The sequence below is a fragment of the Chelonia mydas genome, chromosome 1, assembly GCF_015237465.2.
Source record: "Chelonia mydas isolate rCheMyd1 chromosome 1, rCheMyd1.pri.v2, whole genome shotgun sequence".
Lineage (NCBI taxonomy): Eukaryota > Metazoa > Chordata > Testudines > Cheloniidae > Chelonia > Chelonia mydas.
Window position 1 is genome coordinate 188,555,596 of NC_057849.1, and position 15,796 is coordinate 188,571,391.

General features: G+C 40.3%; 1 protein-coding gene across 3 annotated transcripts in view; it reads right to left on the reverse strand.

Moving 5' to 3' along the window:
- Nucleotides 1–15,796, reverse strand: part of NECTIN3 (nectin cell adhesion molecule 3) — a 122,667-nt gene that overhangs the window by 37,929 nt on the left and 68,942 nt on the right. For 2 of the 3 annotated variants that reach the window (XM_037907406.2, XM_037907411.2), the window contains exon 6: nt 8,388–8,526. In XM_037907406.2, coding sequence (XP_037763334.1) covers nt 8,388–8,526 — 139 coding nt within the window. Of the gene's footprint in view, nt 1–8,387; nt 8,527–12,683; nt 15,649–15,796 lie in introns of those variants that run through there. The other variant, XM_037907398.2, reaches the window with a different exon arrangement.

Here is a 15,796-nt window from a genome sequence, read left to right on the forward strand (position 1 = left end):
GTAATGCGTAGTAAATGCAAAGGGATGTGTAATGTATATAAAAGTGAGAGAGTAACTTTGGAGCTGAGAAGTACCCTGCATCCAGCCCCCCGCTTTTGAGTCTTATCAACTCCGCATAGCACTATTGTACGCCAAATAAAAATACCTGAGTGATGAAGTGGAACTGAGTTCTTGGGAAGCTGATGGAAAGAGGTCTGAGGGAATCCCAACATTATCATCCTTAATGAATTTTGTTAGATTTGAGTAAATGTTAAGGTAAGTGCTTACTTTGAAAGTTACCTCTTCTCTTCTGAGAATACCTAATTTGTGAATCTTCATTAATTAAGATAAAGTATTTCCACACAGAAAAGGAGAGAACAAAAAAGTAAATGTGTTCTCTACATCTGTCTCCCAAGTACCGGCATGGAAGGGGAAGTTGGAAGCTGGAGCTCATAATATATACTAAGGAAGACGTGAGTGTGTAGGTGCTAGGCAACTGGAGGAGCTGTTAAATCTTTACTGTCCCAGAACAGCCAAAGTAAACTAGAATGATTTTGTTTTAACAATGCATTGGAGACCTGAAAAAATAAGACTGAACTACACTTGTTTATATTACTTTTCATTTAACATGTAGTTTAAGGATTCTTTTAGTGATGAAGAGTTAGTCAGTTAAGTCCCATCTGACTAGTACCTCATGGATTTATTTTTGTCCACTTAATATTCATGATGATCCCATGAACTTAAACTGCGGTTAAACATCTGAGCCTAGAGTTTTGTTTTCTATGTTACTGTAGTGTGTAGTTCAACTACGAATAAGTGAAGCAGCAGCCACCTAAGAATGAACATATGATTTAATGCAAATTTTCTATTCTATCCAGATAAACCCTTTGTAGGGACCTTGGATTTTCACCAGATCAATCCTTGGCACTCCCTCCCTCCTCAAAACAGTCTATTTTTTAAATGTTAAACTGAGCACCAAATAACTGAGGCACTTTTGTTCTTTGTGCCTCGGTTAGTTAAGTGTTTTAGTTTTTGATTAAGTATTTCATATGTAATGTTCCTGAGGGGGAAAAAAATGCCCCTTTTAGTCTGTGTCTAATCAATTCATTTCATTTGAGGTACCCAGATAATTCCTTTAATTCATTGGGACCCAACCTTATTACACAGGAAGGCCTCATAAACCTTAGCACAATGTTGTGCGGGCCAAACAGATTATACATATTTTCACAAGATTTAAAGTCACCTGTATTAATTTATATTTTAAGTTCAGCTTGTTTCATATCTACTTAGATAAAAACAACCTCTATACAGTATTGTGTATTTACACACTTGTAAAATGATGTAAACATGAGGACAAAACGCTAATGAATCGTCTATTAGTATATTGTGCTAAGCAGGCCACGGGCCTTATGAAACGCTCTGGTGCATTGTGTACAGCCTGCAGGTTGGGCACCCCTCATTTCATTGGCATCAATTTACATAATATAGCAGTTTAAGACTATATAAATAGCTGATTTAAGTGTTTAATCCACGTGAAAGTCAAAGAAATTTAAGTTACATATTTTGTGTGGTTAAATTTGAGTTAGAGAAGTGTAAACTCAAGAATGAGAGACTATGAATTGTTGTTTATCATCACGTGGTACTTAAAGCATTTAAGTCAAAGAGCAACTTCTGACTTCTTACCCCCCTGTTTATGTTAACTTAAATTTCTATTGTTTCCCCTTCAACATGAAATGTAGTTCAACGGCAGAGTTGCAAGACAAGGATTTTTCCCTTCACTTTTCAGGAGCTCTCTATTTAGTTATATTTATATAAGTTGGTTTTGAGTTTGTCTTGTAACAGCGACTTAAAGCGTTAAATTAAATTTAGACCTTTACGTACATTTAGTGGATATTCTCTTTTGTGTAACAAAGACATACATGTGTGTATGTTCATCAGAAGTCCTTAATTTAAGTTTGCTTAAACTCTATTTTGTCTTTTAAAGCCTACGTTCTTTTTAAAAACTTACCTCATACGGGGATACTTTTGTGAGATAGTCATGTCAATCATTGTATGGGCCTATCAGTCACCTCCTAAAATTTGTTTCTTAAAAATCCAAAGTCACTAAGCCCTGGTCTACACTACTAGTTTAGGTCGAATTTAGCAGCGTTAGAGCGATTTAACCCTGTCCACACAACGAAGCCATTTTTGTTGATTTAAAGGGCTCTTAAAATCGATTTCTGTACTCCTCCCTGACAAGGGGATTAGCACTGAAATCAACATGGCCGGGTTGAATTTGGGGTAGTGTGGATACAATTCAACGGTATTGGCCTCCGGGACCTATCCCAGCATGCTCCATTGTGACCGCTCTGGATAGCGCTCAACTTGGATGCACTGGCCAGGTAGACAGGAAAAGCCTTGAAAACTTTTGAATTTCATTCCCGTTTGGCCACCGTGGCAAGCTGATCAGCACAGGTGACCATTCAGATCTCATCAGCAGAGGTGACCATGGAGTCCCAGAATCACAAAAGATCTCCAGCATGGACCGAACGGGAGGTACTGGATCTGATCGCTGTATAGGGAGATGAATCTGTGCTATCAGAATTTCCAAAAGACAAAATGCCAAAATATTTGAAAAAAATCTCCAAGGGCACGAAGGACAGAGGCTATCACAGGGAGCAGCAGTGCTGCGTGAAACTTAAGGAGCTCAGGCAAGCCTATCAAAAAACCACAGAGGCAAATGCCCACTCGGGGTCAGAGCCCCAGACATGCCGCTTCTATGACGAGCTGCATGCAATTCTAGGGGGTGCCCCTACAACTACCCCATACCTGTATGTGGACTCCTGCAAGGGAGTCTCATGCAACAGGGATGAGGATTTTGGGGACAAGGAAGATGATGAGGAGGTGGAGGGTAAAGATAGTGCACACCAGGCAAGTGGAGAAACCGTTCTCTCTGACAGCCAGGAACTGTTTATCACCCTGGAGCCAATACCCTCCCAACCCGGGCTCCCGGACCTTGAAGGCGGAGTGTACCTTTGTAAATAAAATACACCACTTAAAAGTAAGCGTGTTTAATGATTAATTTGCCCTGAAGCCTTGGGATGCATTCGCGGCCAGTACACCTACTGGAAAAGTCTGTTAACATGTCTGGGGATGGAGCGGAAATCCTCCAGGGACATCTCAATGAAGCTCTCCTGGAGGTACTCCCAAAGCCTTTGCAAAAGGTTTCTGCGGAGGGCAGCCTTATTGCGTCCATGGTAGGATGCTTTACCACGGCAGGCCAGTAGCACGTAGTCTGGAATCATTGCATTAGAAAGCATGGCAGCATGTGGTCTCGGTGTTTGCTGGCATTCAAGCAACATCCGTTCTTTATCTCTCTGTGTTATCCTCAAGAGAGTAATATCATTTATGGTCACCTGGTTGAAATAGGGGGATTTTACTAAGGGGACATTCAGAGGTGGACATTCCTGCTGGGCTGTTTGCCTGTGGCTGAAAAGAAATCATCCCCACTGTTAGCCATGCGGTGGGGGGAGGGGTGAAGCGACCATCCCAGAGAATTGGGTGTGTGTGTGGAGGGGGTTAGTTGGGTTTGTGCTGCATGTTAACCTGAAAATATCAGCTCCTCCTTTTAAATGGCCAATGTGTCTTTTTCAATTTTACTCTCCCTTTTTTTTCCTCCCACAGCTGCAAGTGTTTCAACACTGCGACTAGCATCTCCCTCCCAGAGGCTAGCGCAGATGAGGCAGTGAAAACAAATGCACTCGTGATGAAATGTTCTGAGCTCATGCAGTCCTCCTGCACTAAAAGAGCTCAGCAGAATGCATGGAGGCAGACAAAGGCAGAATCCAGGAAAGCACAAAATGAATGCGAGGACAGGAGGGATGCGCGAGAGGAGAGATGGCTGAAGCAACAGGAGAGGTGGCAGGATGCAATGCTGAGGCTACTGGAGGATCAAACCGAAATGCTCCAGCATACGGTTGAGCTGCAGGAAAGGCAGCAGGAGCACAGACCACCACTGCAGCCCCAGGGTAATCAACTGCCCGCCTCCCCAAGTTCCATAGCCTCCTCACCCAGATGCTCAAGAATACAGGGGGGGGGGGGAGAGGAACCCAACCACTCCACCCCAGAGAACTGCCCAAGCAACAGAAGGCTGGCATTCAATAAGTTTTGAAGTGCAGTGTGGCCTTGTCCTTCCCTCCTCCCCCACCCCTCCCGGGCTACCTTGGCAGTTATCCCCCTATTTGTGTGACGAATTAATAAACAATGCATTGTCGTTTCAAATTCATGATTTTATTGCTCTACAAGCGGTGATCGAAGAGGGGAGGGGAGGGCGGTTGGCTTACAGGGAAGTAGAGTGAACCAAGGGGGCGGGTTTTCATCAAGGAGAAACAAACAGAACTGTCACACCATAGCCTGGCCAGTCATGAAGCTGGTTTTCAAAGCTTCTCTGATGCGCAGCACACCCTGCTGTGCTCTTATAACAACCCTGGTGTCTGGCTGCGTGTAATCAGTGGCCAGGCGATTTGCCTCAACTTCCCACCCCGCTATAAACATCTCCTCCTTACTCTCACAGATACTGTGGAGCACACAGCAAGCAGTAATAACAATGGGAATATTGGTTTCGCTGAGGTCTAACCTAGTCAGTAAACTGCACCAACATGCTTTTAAACGTCCAAATGCACATTCTACCACCACTCTGCACTTGCTCAGCCTACAGTTGAATAGCTCCTGACTACTGTCCAGGGTGCCTGTGTACAGCTTCATGAGCCATGGCATTAAGGGGTAGGCTGGGTCCCCAAGGATAACTATAGGCATTTCAACATCCTCAACGGTTATTTTCTGGTCTGGAAAGTAAGTCACTTGCTGCAGCTGTTCAGAACTCTGGTCTGTATGAAGATGCGAGCATCATGTACCTTTCTTGGCCATCCCACGCTGATGTTGGTGAAATGTCCCTCGTGATCCACCAGTGCTTGCAGCACCATTGAAAAGTACCCCTTTCGGCTTATGTACTGGCTGTCTTGGTGCTCCGGTTCCAAGATAGGGATATGGGTTCCGTCTATGGCCCCACCACAGTTAGGAAATCCCATTGCAGCAAAGCCATCCACTATAATCTGCACATTTCCCAGAGTCACTACCCTTGTGTTGGTGATTGCATTAGCTACTTGGATCACAGCAGCCCCCACAGTAGATTTGCCCACTCCAATTGATTCCCGACTGCCTGGTAGCTGTCTGGCATTTCAAGCTTCCAGAGGGCTATTGCCACTCGCTTGTGAACTGTGAGGGCTGCTCTCATCTTGCTATTCTTGCGCTTCAGGGCAGGGGAAAGCAAGTCACAAAGTTCCATGAAGGTGCCCTTATGCTTGTGAAAGTTTTGCAGCCACTGGGAATCATCCCAGATCTGCAACACTATGCGGTCCCACCAGTCTGTGCTTGTTTCCCGGGTCCAGAATCAGCGTTCCATGGCATGAGCCACCAGGATGGCCAAATTGCCTGGGCCCGTGCTTTGAGAGAAGTCTGCGTCCATGTCCTTATCATTCTCATCACTGCGCTGCCGTCGCCTCCTCAGCTGCTTTTGCAGGTTCTGGTTCTGCACATACTGCATGATAATGTGCAAGGTGCTTACAATGCTCATAACTGCTACAGTGATCTGAGTGGGCTCTATGCTTGCCGTGGTATGGCGTCTGCAGGAGAGCAGAGTTGCAGGGGAAGCGGTGGTTGGATGACCAGTTTTGCAGACCTACTGCACCATCTCCTGCCAGGACACAACAGCTGAGTGGGCCGCATGTTTGCCATGGTATGGCGAGACAAGAGCCGCCGAGCAGAGTTGCAGTGGAAGCAGCAGATGACGATGGTCATATAGAGGTTCTGCGGGACCACCAGGAGAGCAGAGTGGCAGCGGAAGCGGTCGTTCGATGACTACTGTTTGCGGACCTACTTCACCGTCTGCTGAAAGCAGTATAGCGCCCACATGGGAAAAAAGGCACAAAACGATTGTCTGCCGTTGCTTTCACGGGGGGAGGGGCGACTGACAACATGTACCCAAAACTACCCGCGACAATGTTTGTGCCCCATCAGGCATTGGGAGCTCAACACAGACTTCCAATGGGCAGCGGAGTCTGTGGGATAGCTACCCACAGTGCAAAGCTCCGAAAGTCGAAGCTAGCCTCGGTACTGTGGACACACTCTGCCGAGTTAATGCGCTTAGTGGGGACACACACAAATCGACTGTATAAAATCGCTTTCTAAAAATCAACTTCTATAAATTTGACCTAATTTTGTAGTGTAGACATGCCCTAAGATAGTATTTTGGAGAAAAGGGAAACAGAAAACAAGGCGGAAAGAGTGATGTGATATTGATCAACATGTAGCTTTCAAGTAATAAAAGCTGCTATTTTCAAATGAGACATTCACCCAAATATTAAGTTAACTTCAATGGGAGGTGGGTACCTAGTTTTCTTAAGCTCCTCCCCCCCGCACCCCCCCAAATAATCCAGCTAAAACCTGGCTCTAATGGCTGGTCTACACTACTGCAGTAAATCAATCTAACTTATGCAACTTCAGTTACGTAAATAATGTAACTGAAGTCAATGTAGTTAGATCCGCTTACTGCGGTGACTACACTGCGCTGTGACTTCCCTTACACTTCTCCGGGAGGTGGAGTACACAAATCAATGGGAGAGTGCTCTCCCATCGATTTATCAGGTCTGGTGAAGACCTGTTAAATCAACACACGCTGCATCAATTGCAGCAGTGTCAATCTACCAGTAAGTGTAGACATGCCCTAAATGTGCATCTTCTAACCCCAGGCTCTTCCCTGACCATCAGCTTGCCTGTTATTAAACCCATACATTTAGTCTCATTTGGGACAAATGGTAGAATTTCTTACATTTTCATTATAGTTTCAAGCATTAGAATGTTTATCAGGCTGTTTTTTGTTTTTTTTTAAAACGTTGAAACTGTAACTTACTGTTACCTCATCCTATATACTTCAAGGTCAACAACTTTTTTCCTTACTACTAGTTACCTCTACCTCTACTTGTCCCTCCTTTTAGGCTTTGCTAGATTTCTATCAACTCCTAAACCAAAGCTGTCTTTATTATGTCTGAGGTAACAATTGTTACGTTAACTGGCAACAAATGTTTTAAGAACACTAACAGATTATAGGTTGCTTGAAATACTAAGGTAGTATGCTTATGCAATTTACTTCAACTTACTAAAACAGTGTCCTGAAGCATTTTTTAATCCATTACTGCTTTATCATCTTTAAAAGGAGTTCATGTAAAAAAGCATAGGCAACTAATTTGTGGAGTAGGCATTTAAAGTGAGTTTTTCCAGTACTTGTTTGCTGTAACACTGACGAAGAACTGATTTCCCCCCCCAAGGTATCTTCAGAGTACCTCGATGTTTAAGGATATGTGTCTGCTCAATTACCAGCTATATTTGTTCTATTGAAGGGCACAATCAAATCCTTGCAAGCATTTTTTTTTTTTTCCAATTTAGGACTACTCCCAGGACAAGTGGTTTCACCACCATATGAGCAAAGCTCCCAAGTATATAAGAGCTTGTAAAAATTACTCCCAACAGGTTGGACCACATTTTAACCATGTACTAAAATTTCAAGAATATGAAATTTTCAGCCTAAAAGCTGGTTTTTCCTCCTTTCAAGTACGTGATCTCAGGAGATGTAGTTTTAATCTTAACTATGACACTGCTCCTTCAGTGCTGTTATTTCAGATAACATGTAACTGCCACTTGGAGGTGGGGAGGTTTCTTAACTTCAAACTAGGCAACCTTAACTCAGCCCCTCCTAGGGATGACAGTTATCACCCTTTAACTGCCATTCTGCACACAATTTTTGCACTTACCTATCTACTACTAGAACAAGTTACTACACCAAACATCCATAATTTCTACTGTTGGAGAAAAAAACCTGATAAATGAATGTGCAGAAAGGTGACTCAAGGTAAGTTTGAGATTTGTCATTTGCTAGGTAGCTGTGGCAATAGTAAGTTGTATGCTTGTGGGTGGGGGATAAATGTTATTTACTATTAGGTACGTTAGTTCTTTGATTTTTTTATTTGTTGTGTTTTGTGTATGACTAACTGCTTCTCTAGTCTTTCATATTTTAGTTTTAACAGATGTTAAGAGTATTGTGTACTAGGGCACTTTAAAAAATGAAAACCCTTTTTTGCCTTGGAAACAGCTATGCTTTTCTAGGGGAAAGACACTTAACACACTTGGTTTAACTATGCTTGTCTTTTTGTTTTATAAATCCTGGTGATTCCGCAATGTTCAATTTCTCAACACCACTTTTGGGTTCAGCGACTGGCTGTAGTACACACTAAAGTTTTGTTTCTTACGAAGTAACTATAAACACAGCCAAAAACTTCATACTTATTGCTTCTAATTTAGGAAATTAAGATACTTACACTTTGTCAAGGTAGGATGGCCTTTTTTTCCTTGGAGTCAGTAGTACTGTCACAAAGATGGTAATGATAAAGAGAGCAAGAACTGCTCCAATTACAGCCCCCGCTACAGCTACAGAAGATGTCTGCTTAAATGGCACATCTGTAATGTAATGCACCACAGATTATCCTTTTCAAGTATTATTTTGTGTTTTCCATCCTCACAAAGCTAGTCATTTAAGCGACATTTTGGAAACTATATCTACCTGCATCATCATGCAAAAGCCGTTTTTATAGTGTAAGATGTTCTTTCAAAGTCTTCGTAATCAATGCCAGCTGCCCAGATCTCATTAACTCTACTTAACAAGCTAGTTTGTGGATATAAATAAAAGGCAGTTTATGAATAAACTAGCTCTCTATTTTAAGCCTTTGAGATTAATAAAATCAGTGAAGAAAACAATACAGTAACAGCATGCTTTTTATTACTATTTCAAACTTAAAGAGACAGTGCAATATACTCAGGTGACAGCTTTTTAAAAAAAAAAAAAACCACTGAGAATTGCAAAAACTGGGACCAAGCAAATTAGTTTTAAAGAAAAAAAATGAAACAGGCTGCAAAATGCAACATGCAAAAATACTAATAAGTTAACACTTACCAAAACCACGCTTAATACCATGTCCTCTCCAAGACCTAACGCTTTTAGAAAGCATTAAGAATTTTCAGTGCATGTCTTATTTTGACCAAGTTTTAACAAACTGCTACTCTAACCAGACTTCTAGAAAATTTCCTTTGAGATTTCAAGTGACCCCCAACAATATTAAAAATAAGTACTTTGTGACAACTGACCATAGCTACATCACTGCTGATTTTAATTTCAAATACTTGAAACTATTGAGTCTGATATAAAAATGTCATAAGTGCTACAGTTGTACTCATCTCCCCCTCAAGTATTTTAAATGTGGTTGGAAGCTTCAAATGGAAGCTTTTTCAGTTGCAAACACGTTGCCTTGTGCAAACCGCTGATTTTGCACAAGTTCGATAATTATTCATCATCCTCACAGTAAGCAAATCAAAGGCATCACACAGTTGAAAAACAACTTCCATGGACTTTAGAGGGAAAGAGGCAGGAATTCAAAATTTAACAGTAAAATATAGCTAAATGTGAAGTTAAAAAGACTTTGTATCCTCTGCAACAGAAATGCTACAGAAATGTTGGGTGGGGGGTTGGTTGTTTTTAATCATGAAAACACGCCCTTTTTCCATCAGCGAGAGTGGATTAATTTCAATCGGCCAGACTACACTCCCCATAGGAAGGTCTTTCCAGTATTCCACACCATAGAATTTTACGGCACAATTTACACTTACAGTGTAGTTAAGGCTATAAAAAAACTTCTGATGCAGCTGTATTTTACAGATCATTGTCTCAAGTTTGTCTCCTTATCTCTCACAAAAAGACTGCCAGTCACTTATTTTCTACAAATGATAGGTCACCTCTCTCCATATGCATAAGCCTCATATTATAAAAAAACAACCTACCACACTGAAAGTCACAATGGTACAATCTAGATTAATTTCCTCCCAAGGCATGGGGCTTCATTTTCTACTTCAAGCCTGAGGTTCCCTCTGCTACTTGCCTCTTCTAACCACAAGTGACCTGGGCACATTCACAATATACTAAAAGCCAAGTTTAAATGGCAGTATGTCTAGAATGCAACAGAACAGTACTTCAGAAACAGAGCTTGTCAGTTTGAATTTGTTGTTGTGCACAGAGCCAAGCAGCCAACTCATGTGCAGGTACTAATCCATCTGAAGCTGTGGATACCACGCATGCTTTTGAACTTCAACTGTCAAACACGTGAAGCTGTGACAATCTGGCATTTCACATTTTGGCCATCTGCTATCCCACTGGCTTTGTACAGCCTTGGGCAGACTAGGATATGCAAGCTTTCATTCCAGTTTCCCAGACCACCTGTTTAGCTTCAAGCTCTATCGCTACATAAGACCTGGCTTCACATCCCATATATTACCTGTGTACAATTTTGCGTGCTTGCCTGGGAGTGCACACATGGGTGTCTACTGCTTCTAGCTTGTGAACCCCAAACTAAGACACCCTGTTAATCTTTTGCTTCATCCTCATTTTCCTCACCTTTTAGCTATTCAGTCAATACCTACTTTTCATCTCAATTCTGTCCCCTCCTCAGGTTCTCCACCTGTAAAGTCTACGGGTACCTCAATGACTGACAGGAATAAGTACTCTTTCATACTACAAAAGGATCATTATTTTTATCTCAAGGTTTATCTTAACCTTCAAGGCTCTAATTAGCTTTTAACAGTTACTCCCCCAACCCAAACTCCCATAGTAAGATACTGGTCTAATGGTTCGGTCCTCATTCACCCATATGAGTGGACTGTCTCTGCAAACTCCAAGGCAACATTCTAAGGCTAAGAGTCTATTTTTAAATGTGCTGTAGAATCAGGCAACAGTGAGACGCAAATTCTAATGGGACTGACAAGCACTAGGATGGAACCAAGGACTTCAGCAAGAAAAAGTAAGATGCTATTGCTGAAATGCTTATCAGACTATAGAATTCTTTGCATAAGAAATTGTAGAGCAACAGTCACCAAGATAAGTATTTTAGCCAGCCCTACATGAAGAGTACCATCTCTAGAAAGCCTAAGGACCCAAGTTCTGTTACGATTCCAGCTTCAGGCACTAAACTTTAAAAACCTCCATACCTCTGATCAATATGGTCCTTGAAATTCAAGGTTTGATTGACACCCATGCAGAATTGGCCAGAATAAGGTAGTCTTGGCCAAGAAAGGATAACAGCATAGCCATTAATGGTTTTTAGTTTAGTCTCCTAGCTATTTTTGCTGTCAGTGACAAGATAAAAAACCTAATTATGGAAGATGAACCCTACCAAATTGACATGACTGAACTCATGCCAGAGGTTATCCAGGATATTAGTACAGTGCAATATGTCAACTTCACAAGCAGTAAGTCTTCAACTATTATCCTTTTTGGAAGAAAGCTATCTGATGGGAAGATTTCCAAAGACACACTTAACGTGCCTAAAAAATTGTACTGTACATGTCTTGGACTGGGATTTGACCTTCTCCTGGAGTTGGCCTTTCAAGGAGGAATCTGTTTTTTTTTCTCCTCACTGCTTTAAGTTGTCTAGTAAAGATCATAGCCACTGGGGCTGAAAGACTGCAGGTGGAAGGAAAAAAAAATACAGGCTACTGCTTTTTAATCCCTTGGAGTAAAAGTAACCATTTGAACGATGTGAATATGACTTCACTGAGGGAGTATTTTTCAGGCTTCGTATATTTGCAGGCTTTGTTTCATCTTACAGAGTGTGAGGCTTTGTTTTATTTTACACTTTGGCACTACTGGTTCACTAACTGATCCTGCTTTTCTTAAGAGCATCCACAAGCACATGTCAGATACGTGGAGTGGCTTGTCATGGAGTCATGTTGACTCAGGTGACGAGAGCCAAGTATTGCTTTAATTGCTACTATTACCACACTAAACTCCCTGGTGTTAGTCCCAATCTCTCTCACAACAATGTGGGAGGCAACAGATCAGTGGATAGAGTGGCAGGTAAGGAACCGCTGAATACATAAGACTGGGAAGGTGGTAATCACAGGGTCATCTGCAGTGCTAAGCAAGCTTGTTCCTAGAGCTTCCCTCCATTCTAGACTCAAAACTCCTGGAAAAAATAAAGTGATCTATTTTCCAGGGGATTGTTGGTAGTCAGTGTGCTGATGTGGAATACGTATGGCAGGAGACACCTCCTAAACTGTCTAGTCAGTTCAGCAAAAGACGACAGCAAGACGAGTCTCAGAGGCAAATCCAGAGTAACAAACTCCATCACATTGGACTGGGCAGTAATTTTGTTGAGTCATAACTTCTGTCAGAATGAGTTATGTCATCCAAGGAACAGCTTTTGCTTACAAGAAGGTAATGTGTCCAAATACTTAATAAACGTTATGTTAACTGTTTTCTTAACTGAAATGAATGAAGTCATTAATTTTAAGTGATTAACATACCGTTAATAAAGGTAGAATTGTCCTTAAATATCAGCCATGCTAATTGCTTAAGTTTCTCTATAGGCTATTTTGAAAGGCAGTTAAATATGTAGAAATAATTTTCAAAGCACTAGTGATACTGAAACAATTCTAGTTGAAGACTGATAGCTGAACTCCATTTCCCCCAAAAAACCTTTACACTTAATGTACATATATTTGGGTGTGAGCTTTAGCTCGTTATTTCATGTCTTTCAAATCAGTTCTGCACACTACCTGTATTCAAGAACTCAATTTAACAGCAGATGTTTATTTCACACAACAGCTATTCATACTTACAATCAATTGTCTATTTACAGCAAACATACATCAAGTAGGAAACACTGCAACTCTTTTGGAGTCTTAACTCTACCACCAACCTCTTCAGGTTAAAATTTTTAACTCCTCCAAGTTTAATAATTTAAGATGGTGAAGAACACTTAAGAATTTAGGAAATACTCATCTCTAAATCTCAACTTGTTACAAAAACCAAAACCTACAGAAGGCCCAAATAAATCATCTCACATGGACATAAGAGAATGTTAACTGTAAACTCTAAGTTAAATTATCTCCCAGAGACAACAAGAAGTTCTATATATAGAATCTGATCCAGTTACTTCAGTGGGCTTTGGAGTAGACCCTTGTGTGTTATGAGAACTCATTTGCATGAGTTTACACCTGAGCACAGACCCCTTTGCTATTGTGCTAAGTTGAGACTTTGGTCAATTAATTTAATACACATCACATAGCTCTCAACTATGAACCTAACTAGCCTTAGGAAACAATTTTAATCTGTATATGAATTTACTAGTCTACCCTTCATTTTTGAAGACATGCAGTCATTTGGAATCACAGACTACCGTCAAAAGTCTAATGCAGATGCTGTATTTGTTATAAAGCTCTAAATACTCCGTCATTTTGCAGTGCTTTTACTATTAAAGGAAACATTCAAAGAAATAGCCGTTAAGTATTCTTAAAATTCTGGTCCAAACTTGTTAAATTTTTATTTGTGTGGCAATCTCCCCTCTCCCCCAAGTTTTTTTTTCATTTCTGGACTTCAACATTAAGGCAAGTTTTTCTGGGTAAGAGTTTTTAAACTCATGAATGCATGTCAAGTTGAGAGCTTAAAATATGATTTCACCACAGAAATTGTAAAAATTAGAGGTGATAAACAGTTAACTGCTGTCAAACTAGATTATCTGAATTAACTTCATTCAGATTCCATTCTATTCATTTGCAAAGCTGAGGTAGTGAACCTACTACTGAATAAGAAGCAAGGTTATTCCAGTTCTTGAAGAAATTGACTTCCAAGCATGCAATTTCATTTCTAGTAACCATCTGCTTCTCCTAGCTACAAGACTGTTTACTGTTTTAGTCAACAGTTCCACTTGTTTATTTGTAACAAAGCAAACCAATGCAATACAAACAAACCCAACTGAGTAATACATACAACTGTTGTCCTGGGGATTCCACAGTGTGCTTGTACAAATTATTTTTCCAACAGCATTAAATAGCAATATTTATTACCCTACTTGCTTTATTTTAAATAGCACTTTTTTTACGTTAACCCCTTTTCATAAATATGCATTTTTAAAAAAAGTATGCTCAACTCTTAAAAGCAATGATGTAATCACAAAGCATTGTAAAAATTTGCCCTTTACCTTTTATGTTCTGCACACCATGTTATGCTGTATTCTGCTAGAGTCTTAAACATATATATCTTAGCTAAATTAACTCCTTGTATTTCCCAATCCCCAGTGAAAACTTTCCAGGCATCATCTTATTTCTAGCTGAAAATTCTCTCTTTTTAAGATCGAGAATCAGTTTTTGATCTCACGTGAAGAACAGGACTATAACTGACTAATTCTGTACATAGACTGTATCGTACTTTTTGAAAATGAACTGTAGTGTAAAAAAATGGTTCTCAAAAATCAGCTACAAGACAAAACTTTCCATATCTTCATTGTTTCTCCTCTAAAACTCCTTCACCGAGAATTCTAACTTTTTCAATGCAACATGTTTTCTTTACAAAGTTACCACTAACTATGCACATCGTATCACAGGAAGGCTCATTAAAACAAAGAGGTATTCATTTTTGTGTAGAAAAGAATAATATACCTTTGAAAAAACAGATTTAAGCAAATCCATGTTTTTGTATAGTAAAAATTACTTTTAAGAATTGAATTTACCTTCGATAAACTTCAGCTCTGAGACTAATTCACTCGTTTTTGTCTAAAATGTATATATATAAAAAAACACATGTGCTTAACCAAGATTATACGTGATCATAGTCTCAGGTAAACTGTTTTTAAATCACAAAGCCCAGACAGTTGCTTTTTAACTCTAACCTTGTATGGTAACTTTAATTTAGCACTTGGTTCTTACATGTGCAGTAGACGAATAAAGCATTATGCATCAAAATTCCAATATTTTCAAAGACAGTAGTACAGCATTGAAAAATCATAAAGCAGCTCAGATACATTTAACCCAGAATTTTACAATATCAAAAGCTTGAAAATCAACTTCAAAAAGCTTGTTTTTCCTCAAGTAAAAATATAAACAACCTGAAAGTGATCAACTAATGAATGGAACTGTATGAATCAAGTTAAGGTATCAGTGGTTACTACACATACCACTCCTTCCGGGATATTACTGAGCCATCTACATGTGACACAAAGTCTTCTTCATTGTCATCATAACATTCGCCACCCATGTACTTCATTCCCAGTGTTCCTCCTTCATAATAATCCATTGGTCTTTCATACCGTTCTTGGTACCTGTTAATATTGTCTACATTGTTCCATTCTGGTTTGTCTGGGTCTTCTAAATAATCTTTTGATATTAGACTGTTCACTGGATGTTTTATTTCTTTTTTTAGACTGTCAGGGTAAGAATCCACATCATCTGATTGGAGAACATCTATTTGAGACTCTTTTTGCATGTCTGATGGTGGAATGTAGTTCTTAGCAAAGTAGTCACCACGGAACGTCCGTCTTCTCCTATAGCAGACAATTCCAACCAAAACACTTACAAGTATCAGAAAGAGAGCCCCACCCACTGCACTAGCAATGATGGTACCCCAACTGTCTTCCTGCATTGCTGGCAAGGTTGATGTTGGAAAATGTATTAGTTTTGGTTCTGTTGCTAAACCTGTGATGCCATCAGTTGAAGGATGCCATGGAACCGTGGGTGGTCGTGTAGTAGTAGTAGGAGGATCTAATGGAAAGAGGAATGGGGTAGACAAGACACAGAAAAGGCAAAGAATGTCAATGCAAGCTAAATCAGTAGAGGGTTTATAAGAAAGCCAAGTTGATGAATATGTAAATATGTGGTTCTCTACTAACAGACAATAGTTTTTCATTCT